This window comes from Pinus tabuliformis, chromosome 2_1 (assembly GCF_031772625.1).
Source record: "Pinus tabuliformis cultivar Carrire ecotype Pingquan chromosome 2_1, CPIR1, whole genome shotgun sequence".
In the NCBI taxonomy this organism is placed as follows: domain Eukaryota; kingdom Viridiplantae; phylum Streptophyta; class Pinopsida; order Pinales; family Pinaceae; genus Pinus; species Pinus tabuliformis.
The window spans coordinates 564,800,075-564,817,210 of NC_142299.1; the positions used below are offsets into that span (position 1 = coordinate 564,800,075).

Consider the following 17,136-nt stretch of genomic DNA (forward strand, 5'->3'; position numbering starts at 1 on the left):
TGGCATTGCAATAATACATCATTTCTTCTTCAATGAGATATACCCCAATCGACAGTACTTTCTTTATCTATCCTTTTATATTCCTTCTATCAAACATGTGGAATCGAGATTTTCCAGATTATTAAGGGTGCCATAAAATATAGCATATTATCTGATTAGCTCAATCATAGAAGATAAGCATCCAACAAGAGGGTATCAGAATCAGTGCATGTTCCTAACAACTAGATAATCTGCTTCAAGAAATAAAGGAAAAACTCAAAAGGATTATGTTTAATGGGAATATATTCCCAAAAATTACAAAGGTAATATACAGTGCAAAGTTTCAAATTATAGCATATTATCCGATTAGCTCAATCATAGAAGATAAGTATCCAACAAGACGTTATCAGAATCAGTGCATGTTCCTCACGCCTAGACAATCTGCTTCAAGAAATGAAGGAAAAAACTCAAAATATAAGGTCTGCGAGATTTAGCACCAAATTTACACTATAAGGTCTGCGATATTTAGCACCAAAGCAAATTATGTACATGAATTTTACACCATAGTCCACGTACAAAACAGAGGCACAAAAATGGGGTGCTACCTCTAAGCAGCTTTGAGCTATAACCTTGGTTGATTAAAGTAGTTGCACTGCATATCTATCAATAACTTGCTCCTTATCATTGTAATTGCAGATGCTGAACACTGATTATCAACAGTGGCATTAAAAGTTAGGGGTGTAGTTTTCTATGGTAAGAGAAATCGTAGCAGAATTTTTTGCCATGGTAAGTGAATGGAAGGAGAAGGTTCTAGAGCTAAAACGAAATGCAAGCTTTGAAATGAAAGACAAGAACCCTCTAGCATCTCAGAGTAGGTATCAAGAGGTTTTGCCTCCTCAAAACAAACCCAGAAAGAAAGGCACAAACACTCTAATCACAACAACAACCTAGTCTTGATGGTCAATTATCTAAGATTGCAACTGTACATCACTCAACAGACGTTAAAGGATATCAATCAAAGACATGCTTATAGCATGGTATTATTAACAAAAAATATCTAAGTCAAGAAGCTAGAGAAATAAATGAGTTTGCAAGTTGCAACAAAATTTCCTTGAAAATCAATTACCAAAAGAGTGTAGATGTATATCATGCAATGTGCAAAAAAGTATAGTTATCAAAGAATATAGCAAAATACTCGAACAGAAAAGATTCGAGTCAAAAAATCAGAAAAGATATTGTCTAATCTCCACTGTAGAAATTTTACGCCTTTTCTGGCTGCATCTATCATCAATCTTTTTTCATTTGCTTCAAGAAAACTACTTATGAGGAAAGGAAAACCAGCAAAGAACAAGAAAACTGAAAGAATGATGCAAGTAACAAAGCTCACCCAGCTCAGTAAGCATCTCAAAATCTTGCGATTCTTTTCATGTATTTGAATATGTTCACCAACTTTGTCTTCACTCTGCTGCAATAGAAATTCAAGAACAGCAGGAGTATGCGAGAGAAGCTAGCAACCAAAACAGGTGTCAGCACAACTGAATCAGTGAAAAACATAAGCTTCAAGAAAGATGTTCAGAAGTAACAAATTGCTTGCACCCCTATGTTAAAGACAATTAAATAAGTACCATATATCCAAAGATAGAACTATCATGGCTTAAGCAGATGGTATATTTTTTAATTTTTCCACTTACTTTTATGAGTGAAAAGGATCAGGATAAGTCCTTATAACTAGGAAATATATATATAACCTTTATAGTTTCTAGAAGCTTTTTAAAATTCGAAAATACTACTCTTCAACCAAATCAGTCTACATGGAAGTAAAGCCTCTACTCATCAAAGAAATGGATGGAAAACATAACAAAATTTAGTAGAAATCTAAAAACATTCATGATTCCAATTTTTGTACTTCATGAAACAAAAGGAGTTTAAGTTTAGGCTATTCCAAAAAGTTTTAAAGTCCATATAAACGTTACTGAGCTGCATTATCAAAGACATTTGCACACTTCACTATATTGTACTAACCTTGAACGAAAATTTTGATATTACTAATCTAAAATACACAAACACTATAATATTAAAATTTGGATGCACACTAACAACCCAACCCAACGGTGTGGATGATAGGTGCACGGGCGATCATCATTGATCCCAGATAGATAAGATAAGATAATTTTATTAATATCCATTGAGTGACCACAAAACTAAGTCAATGGGATTGAAGAGTACAACTAGTGTGAATACAATGTGGGAGTGCAAGCTATGTGAGTCTCCACGGTAAGTGAATACAATGTGGGATGCTGATACAAAACACTAAGTGAGTCTCCCAAGTCTAATGGCTAAGGGTATGGGGGGTGAAGTGGGCACTAAAGCAACTTTTGCATGAGTTTTGGGAAAGCCCTCTAACAATCAAGCTCAAATATATGCCTTGCTTCAAGTATTGCATATAGTTGTTGACCACCAAATTCAAACATTGAAAATTATGGGAGACTCAAGCGCAATAATCAGACAGGGAATCTCAAAATCCCTCCCATGTGATTTTCCTCCTCTCTCATTGACTCTGCATTTTCATCTAAGTCAACTGATATGGGGACACGCAGAACACGCAAATTCGAGTGTCCGACATAGGGCACATAGACCCCCCAGAACAGGACACATAGGACACGTTATATATTATTTTATTAAAATATATATATATATATAATATTAATAAGATATTTCTTCCACAAATTCCCATTCATGATACAAATTTAGACATAGATCTAGATTCATCATTCTACATTGTAAATTTAAAATTTGTAAGTTGTACAATGTAACATTATGCATACAAATACAATTGTGATAGATTCATCAATGATCCAATAGGAGAAAGACAAGAAACTGCAATTTTAAGACAAGAACCTGCAGTTTTCTCATTAAGTCATCAAAATCAAAATGTGTTACATAGGTAGTAGCAATGCCAATGGCAAATAGAAATAGCAAATACAAAACAACTACAAGGTAGTAGGTAGCTCATCAATCATCATCATCAAAATCAGCATCATTGTCATGGTCACCACTGCTCTCCTTTGTTGCATCCTCCTCCTCTGTATCCAATGTAATCTCTGCATCTGTTGGTGTGGAGGATGACCCCTCAAGAGTATCACCATCATCAAAAGTGACAGGCTCTAGCACTGGGTCATTAAGATCCAAGTTGGCCAATGCCAACTCAACACTGTTGTCCAAACCCATATCATCAGGAAAGACATCCCACATCTTTGTCTTTCCCTTCAACCACTCATCCCTCTGCTTGTAAATAAGACGAAGGTTGGTGTGCACATACACCATTGTCTCTGCCCTACACTGCTCAAGCCTACTCTTCTTGACACTATACAAATTCTCATATGTGCTCCAGTTCCACTTGAAACAAGAGAATGAAATCACCTAAAAGAGGAGCTTCATGGCTAATTGTTGTAGAGGAGGGCTTGTTTCCCCATAAGTTGCCCACCAAGAATAGGGCTTCCTAGCCCCCATGTCTCTAATCACATCATAACCTGCAAATCGCCCAGTGCCAGTGGAAAACTCTGCAAAGGCATCCTCCACCTCATCAAGAGATGCTTTATCCTTAAATATTCGCCTCAATGCATCCTTCCTCCCCTCTAAAATTTAACCATCCATGTGAGGAGGGAATTTGCGAGAAGGTCCACCATTCAACCACTCATGGTTGTAGTTGTTGAAGTTTCTAAATTTACTTAGTTAAAAACCCTCCATGCACTTTATTTGATTTATTCCTACCTACTTGTTATATTCCTTAACAAGTTATTTACAATGTAAATACTGAAAAATAAACACTAGTGCATGCTCAACATATTACAGATCAGCAACTAAAAGAAACAACAACAAGCACACCACATGACACCATTATTTTTGGACCAATGTCCCCGGGAAAACCCAATGTGGGAAAACCGGTGCAACTATCTGAGGGTTTTCTTATTAAGCAATATCAAAGTACAATCTAGGTGCCCAAACTAGCCTACCCAACAAAGAATTTCCTTAACAGTAATACCTCTTCGTTTCTGACAAATCTACTGGCTAAAACCCCGGAAAATCCTTCCAGCAACTACTCAGCACCAATCTGCCCCAGAAACCCCAGTGTCTGCCCAATCTGGACTGTGTCAGACTCTCCTAGCCCAGCGTTGGCCCTGCGTCAGCCCCAGGAGGCCCTGCGTCAGCTCTCTGAGCCTCTACGTCAACTACGCTAGCCTCTCAGGTGCTCTGCGCAGCACTTAGCTACCTCTACGTCGCCCTGCTTGAGCACAGGCTGCTCCTGCGTCTCTCTCTCTTGCTGCTCTGTTGTTGTCCCGGCTTTATCTCTGCCTCTCTATCTCTCTGTATTCAATGCCCCTCAGCTGCTCTCCAATCACTGATTCTATCTCTCTTAGCAAACCCCGCTCTAGAGAATAGAATGATTGATCACTCTGGTGTGTTTCTCCAAGTGACCCTCAAGCCTCCTCTTATACTTTTCCTATTGACATCTCAACGGTCGAGATTAAGTCCCTAATCAACGGCTAAGATTAAATTTGGCTTGATCCATGTCTTTTGGACCATTCTAACACAAATTCATATTAATACACATTAATATTTTATTTTCCCTAAGTTTAGACTTAGGGACTCCATTAAAAATATTAATTATTTTAATATCTCCTGATCTGTTTAGAATCTGCCCAAACCCTTTCTGGGTATTGGAGATCTCATGTGCCCCAACCTCTCCACCAAATTTCGTGGCTAGAGCACATCCGATGCTACCCCAAATCAACACTCCCTCTTAGCGAGGATTGTGCTCTAGCAATACTCCTTACTGAGTATTACTCTGATCATCCAGCATCGGCACCTGTGTTGATGCTAGGCCTTCCTGCCCAACATCCTCTACACTGCTGCATCCTGTACTGCTTCCCATGGTTCTGCCATTGTCACTGTTGCATCTATACGACAACTTCCTCTGCATCCGTGCTGTTGCTGGTCCTTTCTCCCAGCACTGCATCCACATTGCACCTCCTCTCATCATGTTGCATCATGCTACCCACTACTGCATTGCAACTCAGTTACTGAGAAGTAAGTAACTGATCTCCCAACCTGACCTCCCTGTTGGGCTAGAGACACCCACTGATGCTGAAGCTCCCTCTGTTGCTAACAAGTGCTCCCTCTCTGACCTCTGCGTTGTTGCAACAACTCCCTGCATCTCGCACTGTTGCACACCTCTCTGTGCTTTCCTGCACTGGTGCAACACTCCTGTGCCTCTCGCACTGCTGCAACCTGCTAGCTTTGCGTTGTCTCGAGACTCCTGCATTGTAGCTCTCTTTGTCGCTCCATCCGCATCCGTCTCTACCCACTCAGCCAATCCTCCTACTCCTCATTAGGGCTCCCGTAGCAAGGTCTAATCCAAGAGGCTGGGTACCTCGACGATCTTGCCCCTCATCCCCTGTGGTCCATCTGACTACAGCTCGTTGTCTCCCCACTTCCGCTCAAGTGGCGTGTGTGCACTCATGGCACAGTCATCGTCTGTCAAAACTTCCTTCTCTGCCCGTGCTGGCGCTGCCTTAGTCTCAGAAAACTCTCCCTTACTCTTCTTCCTTGGACACTACGTCGCATAATGACCCAACTCCCCACAATGGAAGCACTTGATCTTGGAGAGATCTTTCTTCTTTCGCTTTTCCTGCTTTCCCTCAGATGCTAGGGCCACATCTTCCTCCTCTTGCTTGACTTTGATCCCCTTACTGCTGCTACCTGTATTCGACTACCGTCTGATCTCTTCCTGGCGAACAGCTGCCCACATCTCGTTCCAAGGTGGAAGTGTCCCTCTGCCCAGTATACTCTAGACAAATACTTCCCAATCTTCTGAGAGAGCATTCAGGGTTGTCCTCACCATCAGCTCCTAATCCAATGTCGCTCCTATAGCAGTCAACTGGTCTCGAATCCCATTCAGTCCTCCAAGGAAGGTGTCAATCGATTGTCCCTTCTTCATCTGATACGACCTCATCTGATTCTCGAGCAGCATTCTTCTCTGCACAAAAGTATGCTGATACAGCTTCTTGAGAGCCTCCCACATCTCAAATGTCGTTTCCTTCTCGACTATATGTGGTACCACATGATCTTGACCCCGTCAAGAATGATGCACTTGGCCCTCGCCATCGCCTCCTCGTACCTGTCATTATCACCAGGGTCGATTGAGACAGCTATTATCTTCAAGGCGAAGTTCTTGACACGATTCTTGTCAAGCACTGATAAGATTTTAGCCTTCCAAACTGTGAAGTTCGATGCTCCGTCCAGTCTATCCTGGTCTCTTACCCCGTGCAGTGCCATGATGCTCTTCTACTTCCCTTCTGGAAGTTCTTTGTTAGACTCCTCTAAATCTCTACTTCCCATCTAGAAGTTCTCTTTTGGACTCCCTCTGAGTCCTGATTTCCCTTGAGGAAATCCTTCTGTCGCTTGTCGAGATGCCCCCTACTCTGATCGTCTTGTGCAACTGCACTGCTGATCCAGGTTCCTCGGCTAGAAACCCTCGATAACAACTCCTCTAGCCCTGCTCTGTCAGGCACTGTTCTGACCACAATACCTCACCAGCTCCACTCTGCAATATTCCTGCAGCCTTCTAGACCCTAGCAACTGCCTCTCTGTGAACTACGTCAGCCCCTCTCTGCCTCAAGCTGGCTCTGCGTCACCCCAGATGGATCTACATCAGCCTTGGGATGCCCTGTGTCAGCCCTCTGGCGCTCTGCGTCAGCAACACTGGCCTTTCTGGGCTCTGCGCAGCTCCCGGCTTCCTCTGTGGCCCTGGCTAGCTCTGCGTCACACTCCTTGGCCTCTGCGTTGCTAGAAACAGCTTCTGTCACCTCGGGACAGCTATTTTCTGTTGCTATTGCTCCGCTCGACTGATGTCTTTTAGTCCTCCTATGATCTGCAACCTGGCTCTGATACCATGTTGAAGTTTCTAAGTTTACTTAGTTAGAAACCCTCCATGCACTTTATCTGATTTATTCCTACCTACTTGTTATTTTCCTTAACAAGTTATTTACAATGTAAATATTAAAAAATAAACACTAGTGCATGCTCAACATATTACAGATCAGCAACTAAAAGAAACAACAACAAACACACCACATGACACCATTATTTTTGGACTAATGTCCCCGGAAAAACCCAATGTGGGAAAACCGGTGCAGCTATCTGAGGGTTTTCTTATTAAGCAATATCAGACTACAATCTGGGTGTCGAAACTAGCCTACACAACAGAGAAATTCCTTAGCAGTAATACCTCTCCGTTTTTGACAAATCTACTGGCTGAAACCCTGGAAAATCCTTACGGCAACTACTCAGCACCAATCTACCCCAAAAACCCGAGCGTCTGCCCAATCTAGACTGCATCAGCCTCTCCTAGCCCAGCGTTGGCCCTGCGTCAACCCCAGGAGGCCCTATGTCAGCTCTCTGAGCCTCTATGTCAGCTACGCTAGCCTCTCTAATGCTCTGCGCAGCACTTCACTACCTCTGCGTAGCCCTGCGTGAGCAATGGCTACTCCTATGTCTCTCTCTCTGGCTGCTCTGCTGCTATCCCGACTTTATCTCTGCCTCTCTATCTTTCTGTACTCAATGCCCCTCAACTGCTCTCCAATCACTGATTCTATTTCTCTTAGCAAACCACGCTCTAGAGAATAGAATGACCGATCACTCTGATGTGTTTCTCCAAGTGACACTCAAGCCTCCTCTTATACTTTTCCTGTTGACATTTCAACGGCCGAGATTAAGTCCCTAATCAACAACTACGATTAGATCTGGCTTGATCCATGTCTTCTGGACCATTCTAACATAGATTCATATTAATACACATTAATATTTTAATTTCTCTAAGTTTAGACTTAGGGACTCCATTAAAAATATTAATTATTTTAATATCTTCTGATTTGTTTAGAATCTGCCCAAACCCTTTCTAAGTATTGGAGATCTCATGTGCCCCTACCTCTCCACCAAATTTCTTGGCTAGAGCACATCCGATGCTACCCCAAATCAACAGTAGCATTTTAAGTTGAATGAGTGAGCCAAACAATGCAAGGGTGTGCAATTCTTGTCCCATTTGCTGACAAGAATATCCTATATGGTAGTGAAGAAGGCCTCTGACAATGCCGCATACTCATGGCATTCACTCTATAAAATAATGGTCCTCAAGGACACAATCATGGATCCCATCCCTCATTAACCTCTCCTAGGATGAGCTGGTTTGTATCTGCAAAACATAGCAAAGTAATGATAGGGTCCATGATCTTAATAGTGAGATCTACCCTATCCCACCAAGCATCATCTAACACTGTGTCCTTGACTCTTTTGAGGCTGCTTGATCTGTCATTCTCTAGAAAGACCAAAACTCTGATATAACCATGGCCCCGAGAACAGTCTTGACCTCCCTCAACCTCCTCAACATGATGAATGAAGAAGCAAACCATGTATATGCAATATTCAACAATGATAGATGGGTGTACTCCTTGTAGATTGTGAGGGCATTTGTATGATTTTGCACAAAGTTGCAGATACGTTGTGCATCCTCAATAATACTTCCAATCCAAGGCACATCAGAAACAATAGCTTTAAGTGCTAAATTTAAGGAATGGATAATGCAAGGTGTCCAAAATACTTGTGGATATTTAGCTTCCACAATCATGCCAACAACCTTGCAAACGGATGCATTGTTTGTAATGATTTGCACACAAGAATCAACACCTACATCTTCAATAACTTTAATGAACAACTCACCAATATATTGTGCATCCTTGTATTGTCCAAGCGCATCCACTGATTTCAAGAAAACTTGATCCATTCAAAGAACACAATATGAAGTTGATGAGTGGGTGGCGTGTTGGATCTATCCATCCATCAAAAACAATACTAACCCCAGATGTTGACCATGTTGATTTAATAGGCTCAAGCAATTTTTATGTTGATGTTGACCATGTTGCTATACTACCCTATAGCAGTATTCATTTTCGCAAGAAGATTCCATTATGATTGAACAATGAAATCATCCAAATTTCATCATCATCTTCAGCCATCATTGTTTAAGGTTGGAAACCCATTCTGCATGTCTATAATGTAAATAATCTTAGTAAGACCATAGTTGTATTTAACAACCTAAGTAAACCTATTGTTTTGATGACAATTGTCAGCCTTGGAGTTTTTTGTCTCACCGATTCATCTATGTTTCTAGACACAAATGATTGACAGAGTTTTTCCCTCCAACCTCACCTCAAAGCGAGGGTGGATTTTGTCATCAAGATCTTAGGCAAGTCCTAGTGTTTTTAGATCGAGTTTTTATAAAGGTGATTTGGGAATAATTTTAACTAATTGACTAAATTATTTTATTACAAATCACTTGGTCTACTAAATTATATTTAAGTCGCAAAATTGGGTAAAATAATGAAGGTCTATAATGAACGGATTTTCCCCTTTTGAGGGTTTAATTGTAATATCTTGATGTAAAAAATATTTTAGTGCGCGATCCCTCATATTTAGACACCATGGCTAAAATATTATAGGGTTGAAAAAATCATTAATCCCCTCATAAGTTAATTAACTAAATTTTCTGGCCAAAATAAATTAAAATTCTAAGCTAGAAATTTAATTAATTAAAATTAATTTTGAGTCAATTAATTAAATTTTCTAGCAAAAATAAATTAAAATTTTAAGCCAAAAATTTAATCAATTTTAAGTCCTAGTAAAAATTAATTCTCCAAATTAAAAAAATTCATGGCTCCTAAAAGAATTAATTTTTGGAGGTCCCCGACCAAAGGGAGTATTGAAAATTTCAGGAAATTTTGGACCCTTAGGACTTGGTAGTTAAGTCAAAGTCAATTTTTTGCAGAAATCGACTCAAAATAATTAATTTTGAGTTGATTAAAATTGAATTAAATGAAAAATTCGAATTTCCTCAAAAATAAAATAATTTCAACGGATGTGATCAAAAGATAATTAAATATTTTCCAACGATCAAGATTACATTAACGAGGTTAAAGCCAACTAGCCTTTGGAGAATTAATCTATAAATTAGAAGTCAGTTGTCATTCAATTCATCCGAACATTTAGATCGTGTACTAGCTCTCAAAACTCTCTTGTAATATTTCTAGAATAATAACAATGCAAAGTCTTTGGAGTTTTATTGATGGTAGTATTCATCTCCAGTATTTTATGGTAATATTGTTTTTAATGTTTTGCTGAATATTATTTATAAATTGTCGATTAATAGTTCTCGTGGAATAATCTATTGCACATGTATCTTGCTTAGTTTATTGGATCTAAGATAGCAATTTTAATTTGATTGAATTAGCAGGTATTTTTAATTCTTGAAGATTATATTGTTATTTTATATCTCTATCGATCTAACAATTTGATCCACTGTTTGCAAAAGTCATTCGTACTTAAAAATTTGGGCATTTGGGGAAGTCCTCGATTACACCAACCGACTCCTAAAGCATAAGATCTGAAGAGCCCGCTTGATTTATGTTGAAGAAAGTGTTACTAGGTTCGGTCTTCATGACATTGTAATTATGATTTTTGTAAAATGAATTTATTGTTCCTTATTGTATGGGTTTAATGAGCAAGAAGTTTATTTTAAAGATGGCTCCCATTGAGAACCTTAGGAGTCAATGTCGTATATGTAATGAATATAAGTCTACCTAGTAACTAGATTAGCCCTCCAAGAACAATCACAGTCCTCTTGAAAAGAGCAACAAAGAAAACGATGTCAAATGCAGTTGTTGCATGGGTTTAATGAGCAAGAAGTTTATTTTATAGATGGCTCCCAATGAGAGCCATAGGAGTCAATGTCATATATGTAATGAATATAAGTCTACCTAGTAACTAGATTAGCCCTCCAAGAACAAGCACAGTCCTCTTGAAAAGAGCAGCAAACAAAACGATGTCAAATGCAGTCAAGTCGGCCAGCAAAACGATATGAAAGAACAGTCATATCGGCTCAATTAAGGTGACATATCTATTCATGAATACAAGTCGGCTTACATACAGGACATACCACTATATATACCCAATAGGTTCTATGCAAAAGTGAGAGAAGAGAACTCGGATTTTCTCTGTGATTCTTCGTGGGCACTGTTGTCGCACAGATTGTCACAACAACGCTCAGACCGAGGGCTGTCACCCTAATCCCCGATCTCTCCGTTTAAGCCTGTCTCCCGCGGCTAAGGGGGGTAGACCCTATGGGACAATGGATGACCAACTGTGGACCAGTTGGGTTGGGAGACACGAAAGGAAACAAGCACTTAATTGATTTTATTAAGTTAATAGACCAGTACCTTATGGAGTTAATGATTATTTATTAGATGTTGCAGGAATATGAACCATGTAAAACAACCATTTATCAAATAACCCAAGCAATGCAAGATATCCAATAAATTCACAATGCTTTAACGATGATCCAACAATTAAACTTCAAGAAAAATTAAATGCTTTAAAATTTAAACGCTGACTAGTTACCACTTTCACATAGCTAACTTCAAAATAAACATTAAGTGCGTTTAACTATAGAGAAATGGAACATAGAAACACCAAAAATGAAATTTTCAAATTTTTGCTAAGCTTTTTCAAAATATTTTTAATTTATATATATATATATATATATATTATTTTTTCTTATATCAAAATATCTGAATTTAAAATAAATGAAAAATGAAATTTAAATATATACAAATGAAATGAAATTTAAAACGAACTATTATAAAATAAAGTCTAAAAAAAACTAAAATCTAAATTCTAAATAAAACTCGGACCAAAAAAAGATTTTTTTATGATTTTATTATTTTATTATTTTATGATTTTTTTTATTTATATAGAAAAGAAAAATGAAAATCAATTTTTTTTTCAAACTTTTTATGATTTTTTTTATATTATTTAAAATCAAACTTTAAAAATTAAATCTAAATAAATCCTAAAGCCTAACCCTTTTAAAAAAATATATATATATTTTTCATGAATGAAACAAAACAAAACCAAAAAATATCTAATTCTAAACTTAAATCTGAATCAAATCTTAAAAAAGAAAACTTTTTTTTAATTCATTCATCATATCAAAATACACTAAGAGCATCTAAACTTAAACTAAAAAAAAAAACTAAAGCTAAAACCAAAAATACAGCCTACACTAAACTTTTACCAACGCATATACATCCCAGAAATCAAATAAATCACCTACGCTAACCCTATGAAATCAGAGCATACCAAAATAAAAAAAAATTAAAACGCTTGTTTGTAGCTACGCTTGGACATTTAACGGCAGCGAAGATTGCAGGAAAACGCAACAGAGAGAAAACCTCGATGGCCGAGGGCGAACAACTATGGAAAATGCTGCAGCTAGAGCAGCGATGGAAACTGCGGGTGATAGACTCAATGGTAGCTTGAAAGCAGCGATAAGAAGAGTTGGGTACGCAGCTTGCAAGATGGATCGACGGACAGCTTAAAGTTGCGTGCAGGTATGCGTGGAAAGACTGAGGTAATGGTAGCGGAGGGATTGGCAGCGTGAATGAGAATGGACGCAAATTTGAAGTTTGTTCCGCATGCTGCAACGTGCAGGTATAACAGCGATGAGCACTAATCTATGGGCAACAGAATGAGGAACGAATGTATGATTAGAAGAGAAAACTGCGTGGGGAGACAGAGGGAACGTGCGATAATGGAAGAACGCTGAAGCTGCTAGAGGGTTTTGCTGGCAACAATGAAACAATCACGCCCAGGTGCATGGATATGAACACAATTTGCCCCCAAAAAAAAATTAACTTCTCAGCCACTAAAATGAAACCCAAAAACTCAGAAAATCGCACCAAAATTTCCAGCTCTGAAAGTGACTGAATTAGAAACCCTTGGACAGCGAAACCGTGACCCTGTAAAAATTGATTGTGAGGAATGCAGGCTCTGAGCTACTTCACATTGCCTGATGGAAACCCCCTGATCAAATTTCCTGATGGAAAACCCTGAAATATTCTCAAAAACTGTACCTGCAGCCTGCAATGGCAAAAACAAAAAAACCAGAAATAATATGTGCAGAAAACAAAACTGCAACCCTAAATCAGCGAAATAATTACAATAATTACAAATTAAAGGCTCTAAGCAGCGAGATCTGTCATTATGCACAGTAATATTTTTCAGAATTCTAAATTTAATGTGAGATACTTCAGAAAACTTTGCATGTATTCATAAAAAAAATTCAGATGATAAGTCCGAGATTAAAACTAGCTGGGCTCTATCAGAAAATGCAATCCGAGAGTTGGCTGGTTCAGCCAAGAACTTCCCCTAACACCCGGTAAACTCAAAACTAGGATTTCCTGCACAGCTTAAAATCAATCATTAACATAGAGGGAAAAAACAATAGTGAAATCTAGATCAAATGAAGATACCTGCCATTATATTTCAGAATCTAAACTATCATTCAAACCCCAGAGATCAGACAAAATACTTGTGCCTGAATCAATCTTCATCAAGCTATTATCGATGACTGAAAATAAAATTATTCAGAAAAATAAAAGATCTTATAGCATTTCCAGAAGAGTAACACCAGCAAGATTTTTAACCCCAAAGTTTTTCTTTAATGCACAAAAAAAAATGACTACAAGAGAGCTTTCTTTAGCACCAGACTCTCAGATCCAATCTCATCTCAAATGACCCCTAACACCCTATTTAAAGGAAAATTTTCCAACGGCTGATTCGAGTGATCCATGTCAAACTAATCTCGACCGTCGATGAGGATCAAGATTTCTTTTAATCTCATCCGTCGAATTTTTAAATGCATTTTAATATATTAAACAATTAAAATTCTACATTTATTTACTCAAAATTTTGACTTATTATTATTTTATTATTTTATTTTATTTTTCAAATTTTTATTTATTTTTTAATTTATTTTTTAAATTTTATTTTATTTTATTTTATTTTTTATTTTTTATTTTTTTATTTTATTTTTTATTTTTTATTCTTATTTTTATTTTCTAGTTATTTTTTATTTTTTGGTTTTTTTTTTTAATTTTATTTTTTATTATTTATATCTTTTATTTTTTACTATTTTTTTATTTTTTTATTTTTGGATCCTCGAACTTAGCCTTTGGAAAAATCACCTAGGACCTAGGACTTAGGACTTATGAGAGGATTAAAACATTTTCTAACTCTCAAGATACTTTACATCATGACTTCTACGATTTTACATTTCAAGGGGGAAATCCCATTTGACATAGACCCTCATAGACCACCCAGTCTTGCGACACAGATATAATCTAGCAGATCAACGCACTAGGATTCCCCTAAGATTCTAATAACAAAATTCATTCCGGCTTTCGGATTAAGCTAAAGGAAAACTCTGCCGATCATGGATCGGTGAGACAAAAAACCTTCCGGAATGTAGGTTATCACTAGAAAATTAGGTCCACCTAGGCAATTTACATACATGACTCAAATTTGCTAAGATTGTTTACAATTTACACATGCAGACTAGGTTTACAAAACAATATGATCGGGTTGATGATGACAGGCACGGACACGTCGCTCAAGCGCTATCCCTTTTGCGAAGAAAAGGGGGTGTACTGCTATGGGTAGTTGACACGTAGTGGTCAACATCTGGCTCTACTTGGGGACACGTTGATGCACTGTAGGAATGTGGGAATCCAGAATCTACATCCATGCAACACACAACAAAATATAAGTAGTGTCCGTCCAAAAAATCATCATATAACATTAAGCACATGAAAGAAATAAGCTCTTCATTTATTAACTATCTGGAAAAGTAAATCTAATCCTAAAACAGAAATGAAAATGCTGAAAAAAGGAGGAGTAAGTTTAGAAATACAAAGGATGCCCCATGGCATGAGATGTGTTCAATATAGTGTATACTGAGCATTTGCCTGCTTTTAGGCAAATCTGTTGGTTGCTTGTCAGATGTGCCATTTCCAATTCTGCATACGGTAGGACTTTTTCCTATCCAAAAATCAAGCTACTAGCGACCGTCTGATGCATCAAATCTTCTTCTCATTGTCTTCCTCTTGCGCTTTTTCTTCCTGGCAGGCTGTATTACTAATGACGTGGAACTTTCTGCTTCAAAGCTCTCAGATGAAGTATGTAAGATATGCGTGACATGTCTTTCTTCATTCTGCATCTGCCCTGCCAAGGATGATGGATCAATCTCACAGGTGCCATGAGTTATAACTTGATCTTCTATGACTGGTGGATTAACTTTGAGAGTATCAACCTAATTATTAATTTCCCTTTTATCCAGGTCACCTTTAATTATCCACTTTTCAATGGAACAAAGGACCTCATAATATGATGGAGCTTGCTATAACAGATAAGGAGGCCCCTGATCTATTGACGTTCCCTGGTTTCTTTCATCCTTTGACCATTGTTGAAATTTCTAAACCTGTATTTTAATGGCATCTATCTGACTAGAGTGTTCAACCTTCATAGCACTGATTTCCCTGGCATGGTCTTCTTCCATATCTTTTATTACTTTATCGTTCTTTTCCTTTATGGTCATCAAACAATGTTGTATAGAGTTTATCTCTTCCTTATGATTTGCATGCATGGTAGCCAACTGATCATTATGATCGAACGTCATGATAGTCATTTCTTCATCCATAGTTAATAACTTTTTTTGCATAGAATCAATTTCCCTATCACGATTAGCTTTCATGGTCGTCATATTTTCCTCTAAGCCTGATAACTTGCTTTGCATAAAACTAATTTCTGTGTCATGATTAGTCTTCATGGCCTCAATTTCCTTAGCATGTTGATTTTGCATGATCTCCATCTCCCTATTACGTTTTTCCAGGTGGATGCATAAAGTTCTCACATCATTGGCATAATTAGTTTGATTTATCTCTATATTTTTTACCAGCAGCATTAGTTCTTGTATAATTTTCCTTTGGATTTGATTTGCAATGGTACAGGTGGATAGCTCATTCTGATATGAAGAATTGTCTTGAAATCTTTCGTCGACAGTTGGACCTTTTATAAGATTACTTTCATTCTTTTGCACAATTTTAGGGGCACAAGGCGAGCTATCTGGATCACCATATCTATCTTTGAAAGCATTGACAATGTCTTGTAAATAAGTGAAAGAATCCTCAGGACAATTGTTAAACCAATTCAAAGCATCACCCTCTAAAGAAAGGACAAAAAGATGCATTTTGACATCTTCATGATTATACTGAGGGGGTCTACAATATATGATCATTATACGAGTAAACAAGCCTAGATGCCTTTTAACAACGACTGAATCACCACTTGAGAACAAAGGTAGTTTAGAAATGGCCACTTCCGGAATATCATGGAGATCATCAGTAAAATGACATGGTTTAAACGAATAATCCATGATGAATAACGAAGGACCAAATGGATGATAGAAAGAGATCTCTGCTCAAGAAAATCAAGAAATGAAAGAAGTGAAGTCGCCACTTGAACAATGAATCTAATTCTAGGATCCAAAAGGCAACCAACAAGCAGATATGAGAGAGGCGTCTTGTCTGGGAAAAATAAAACAAATGAAATTGCCACCCAAACAAGAAATGAACCGAAGAGTAGTTGTTGATATGACGAAAAATAAGGCGATGAAAAGATCCAAATGATGCCAAAAAATGTTGACTCTGCTAGCTCAAATGAAAAGATTACAGATTCCAGATGAGAGAGAAGAATGAAGATGAAATGTCGTTGAAATGCCAGGGACAAAAAAACTCTATCCCCGGCAACGGCGCCAAAAAATGTTGGCATTGCCGGGCCAGATGAAAAGATAAGAAATGAGAAGGATGATTGTCGTTGAAACACCAAGAATAAAATGTCCCCGGCAACGATGCTAAAAAATGTTGTCGCACAGATTCTCACGACAACGCTCAGACTGGGGGCTGTCACCCTGATCCCCGATCTCTCCGTTTAAACCTGTCTCCCACGGCTAAGGGGGGTAGACCCTATGGGACAATGGATGACCAACTATGGACCAGTTGGGTTGGGAGACACGAAGGGAAACAAGCACTTAATTGATTTTATTAAGTTAATAGACCAGTGCCTTATGGAGTTAATGATTAAATGATTATTTATTAGATGTTGCAGGAATATGAACCATGTAAAACAACCATTTATCAAATAACCCAAGCA

At 38.0% G+C, this 17,136-nt stretch overlaps 1 protein-coding gene across 5 annotated transcripts in view; it reads right to left on the reverse strand.

Annotated features, from left to right (window-relative positions):
- Positions 1-17,136, reverse strand: part of LOC149201659 (transportin MOS14-like) — a 458,994-nt gene that overhangs the window by 368,639 nt on the left and 73,219 nt on the right. For all 5 annotated transcript variants that reach the window (XR_016253876.1, XR_016253875.1, XM_089402969.1 and 2 more), the window contains exon 4: positions 1,367-1,486. Coding sequence is in view for 3 of the 5 variants with exons in the window: in XM_089402969.1 (XP_089259095.1) it covers positions 1,367-1,486 (120 nt within the window). In the remaining 2 variants the exon portion in view is untranslated. The remainder of the gene's footprint in view (positions 1-1,366; positions 1,487-17,136) is intronic.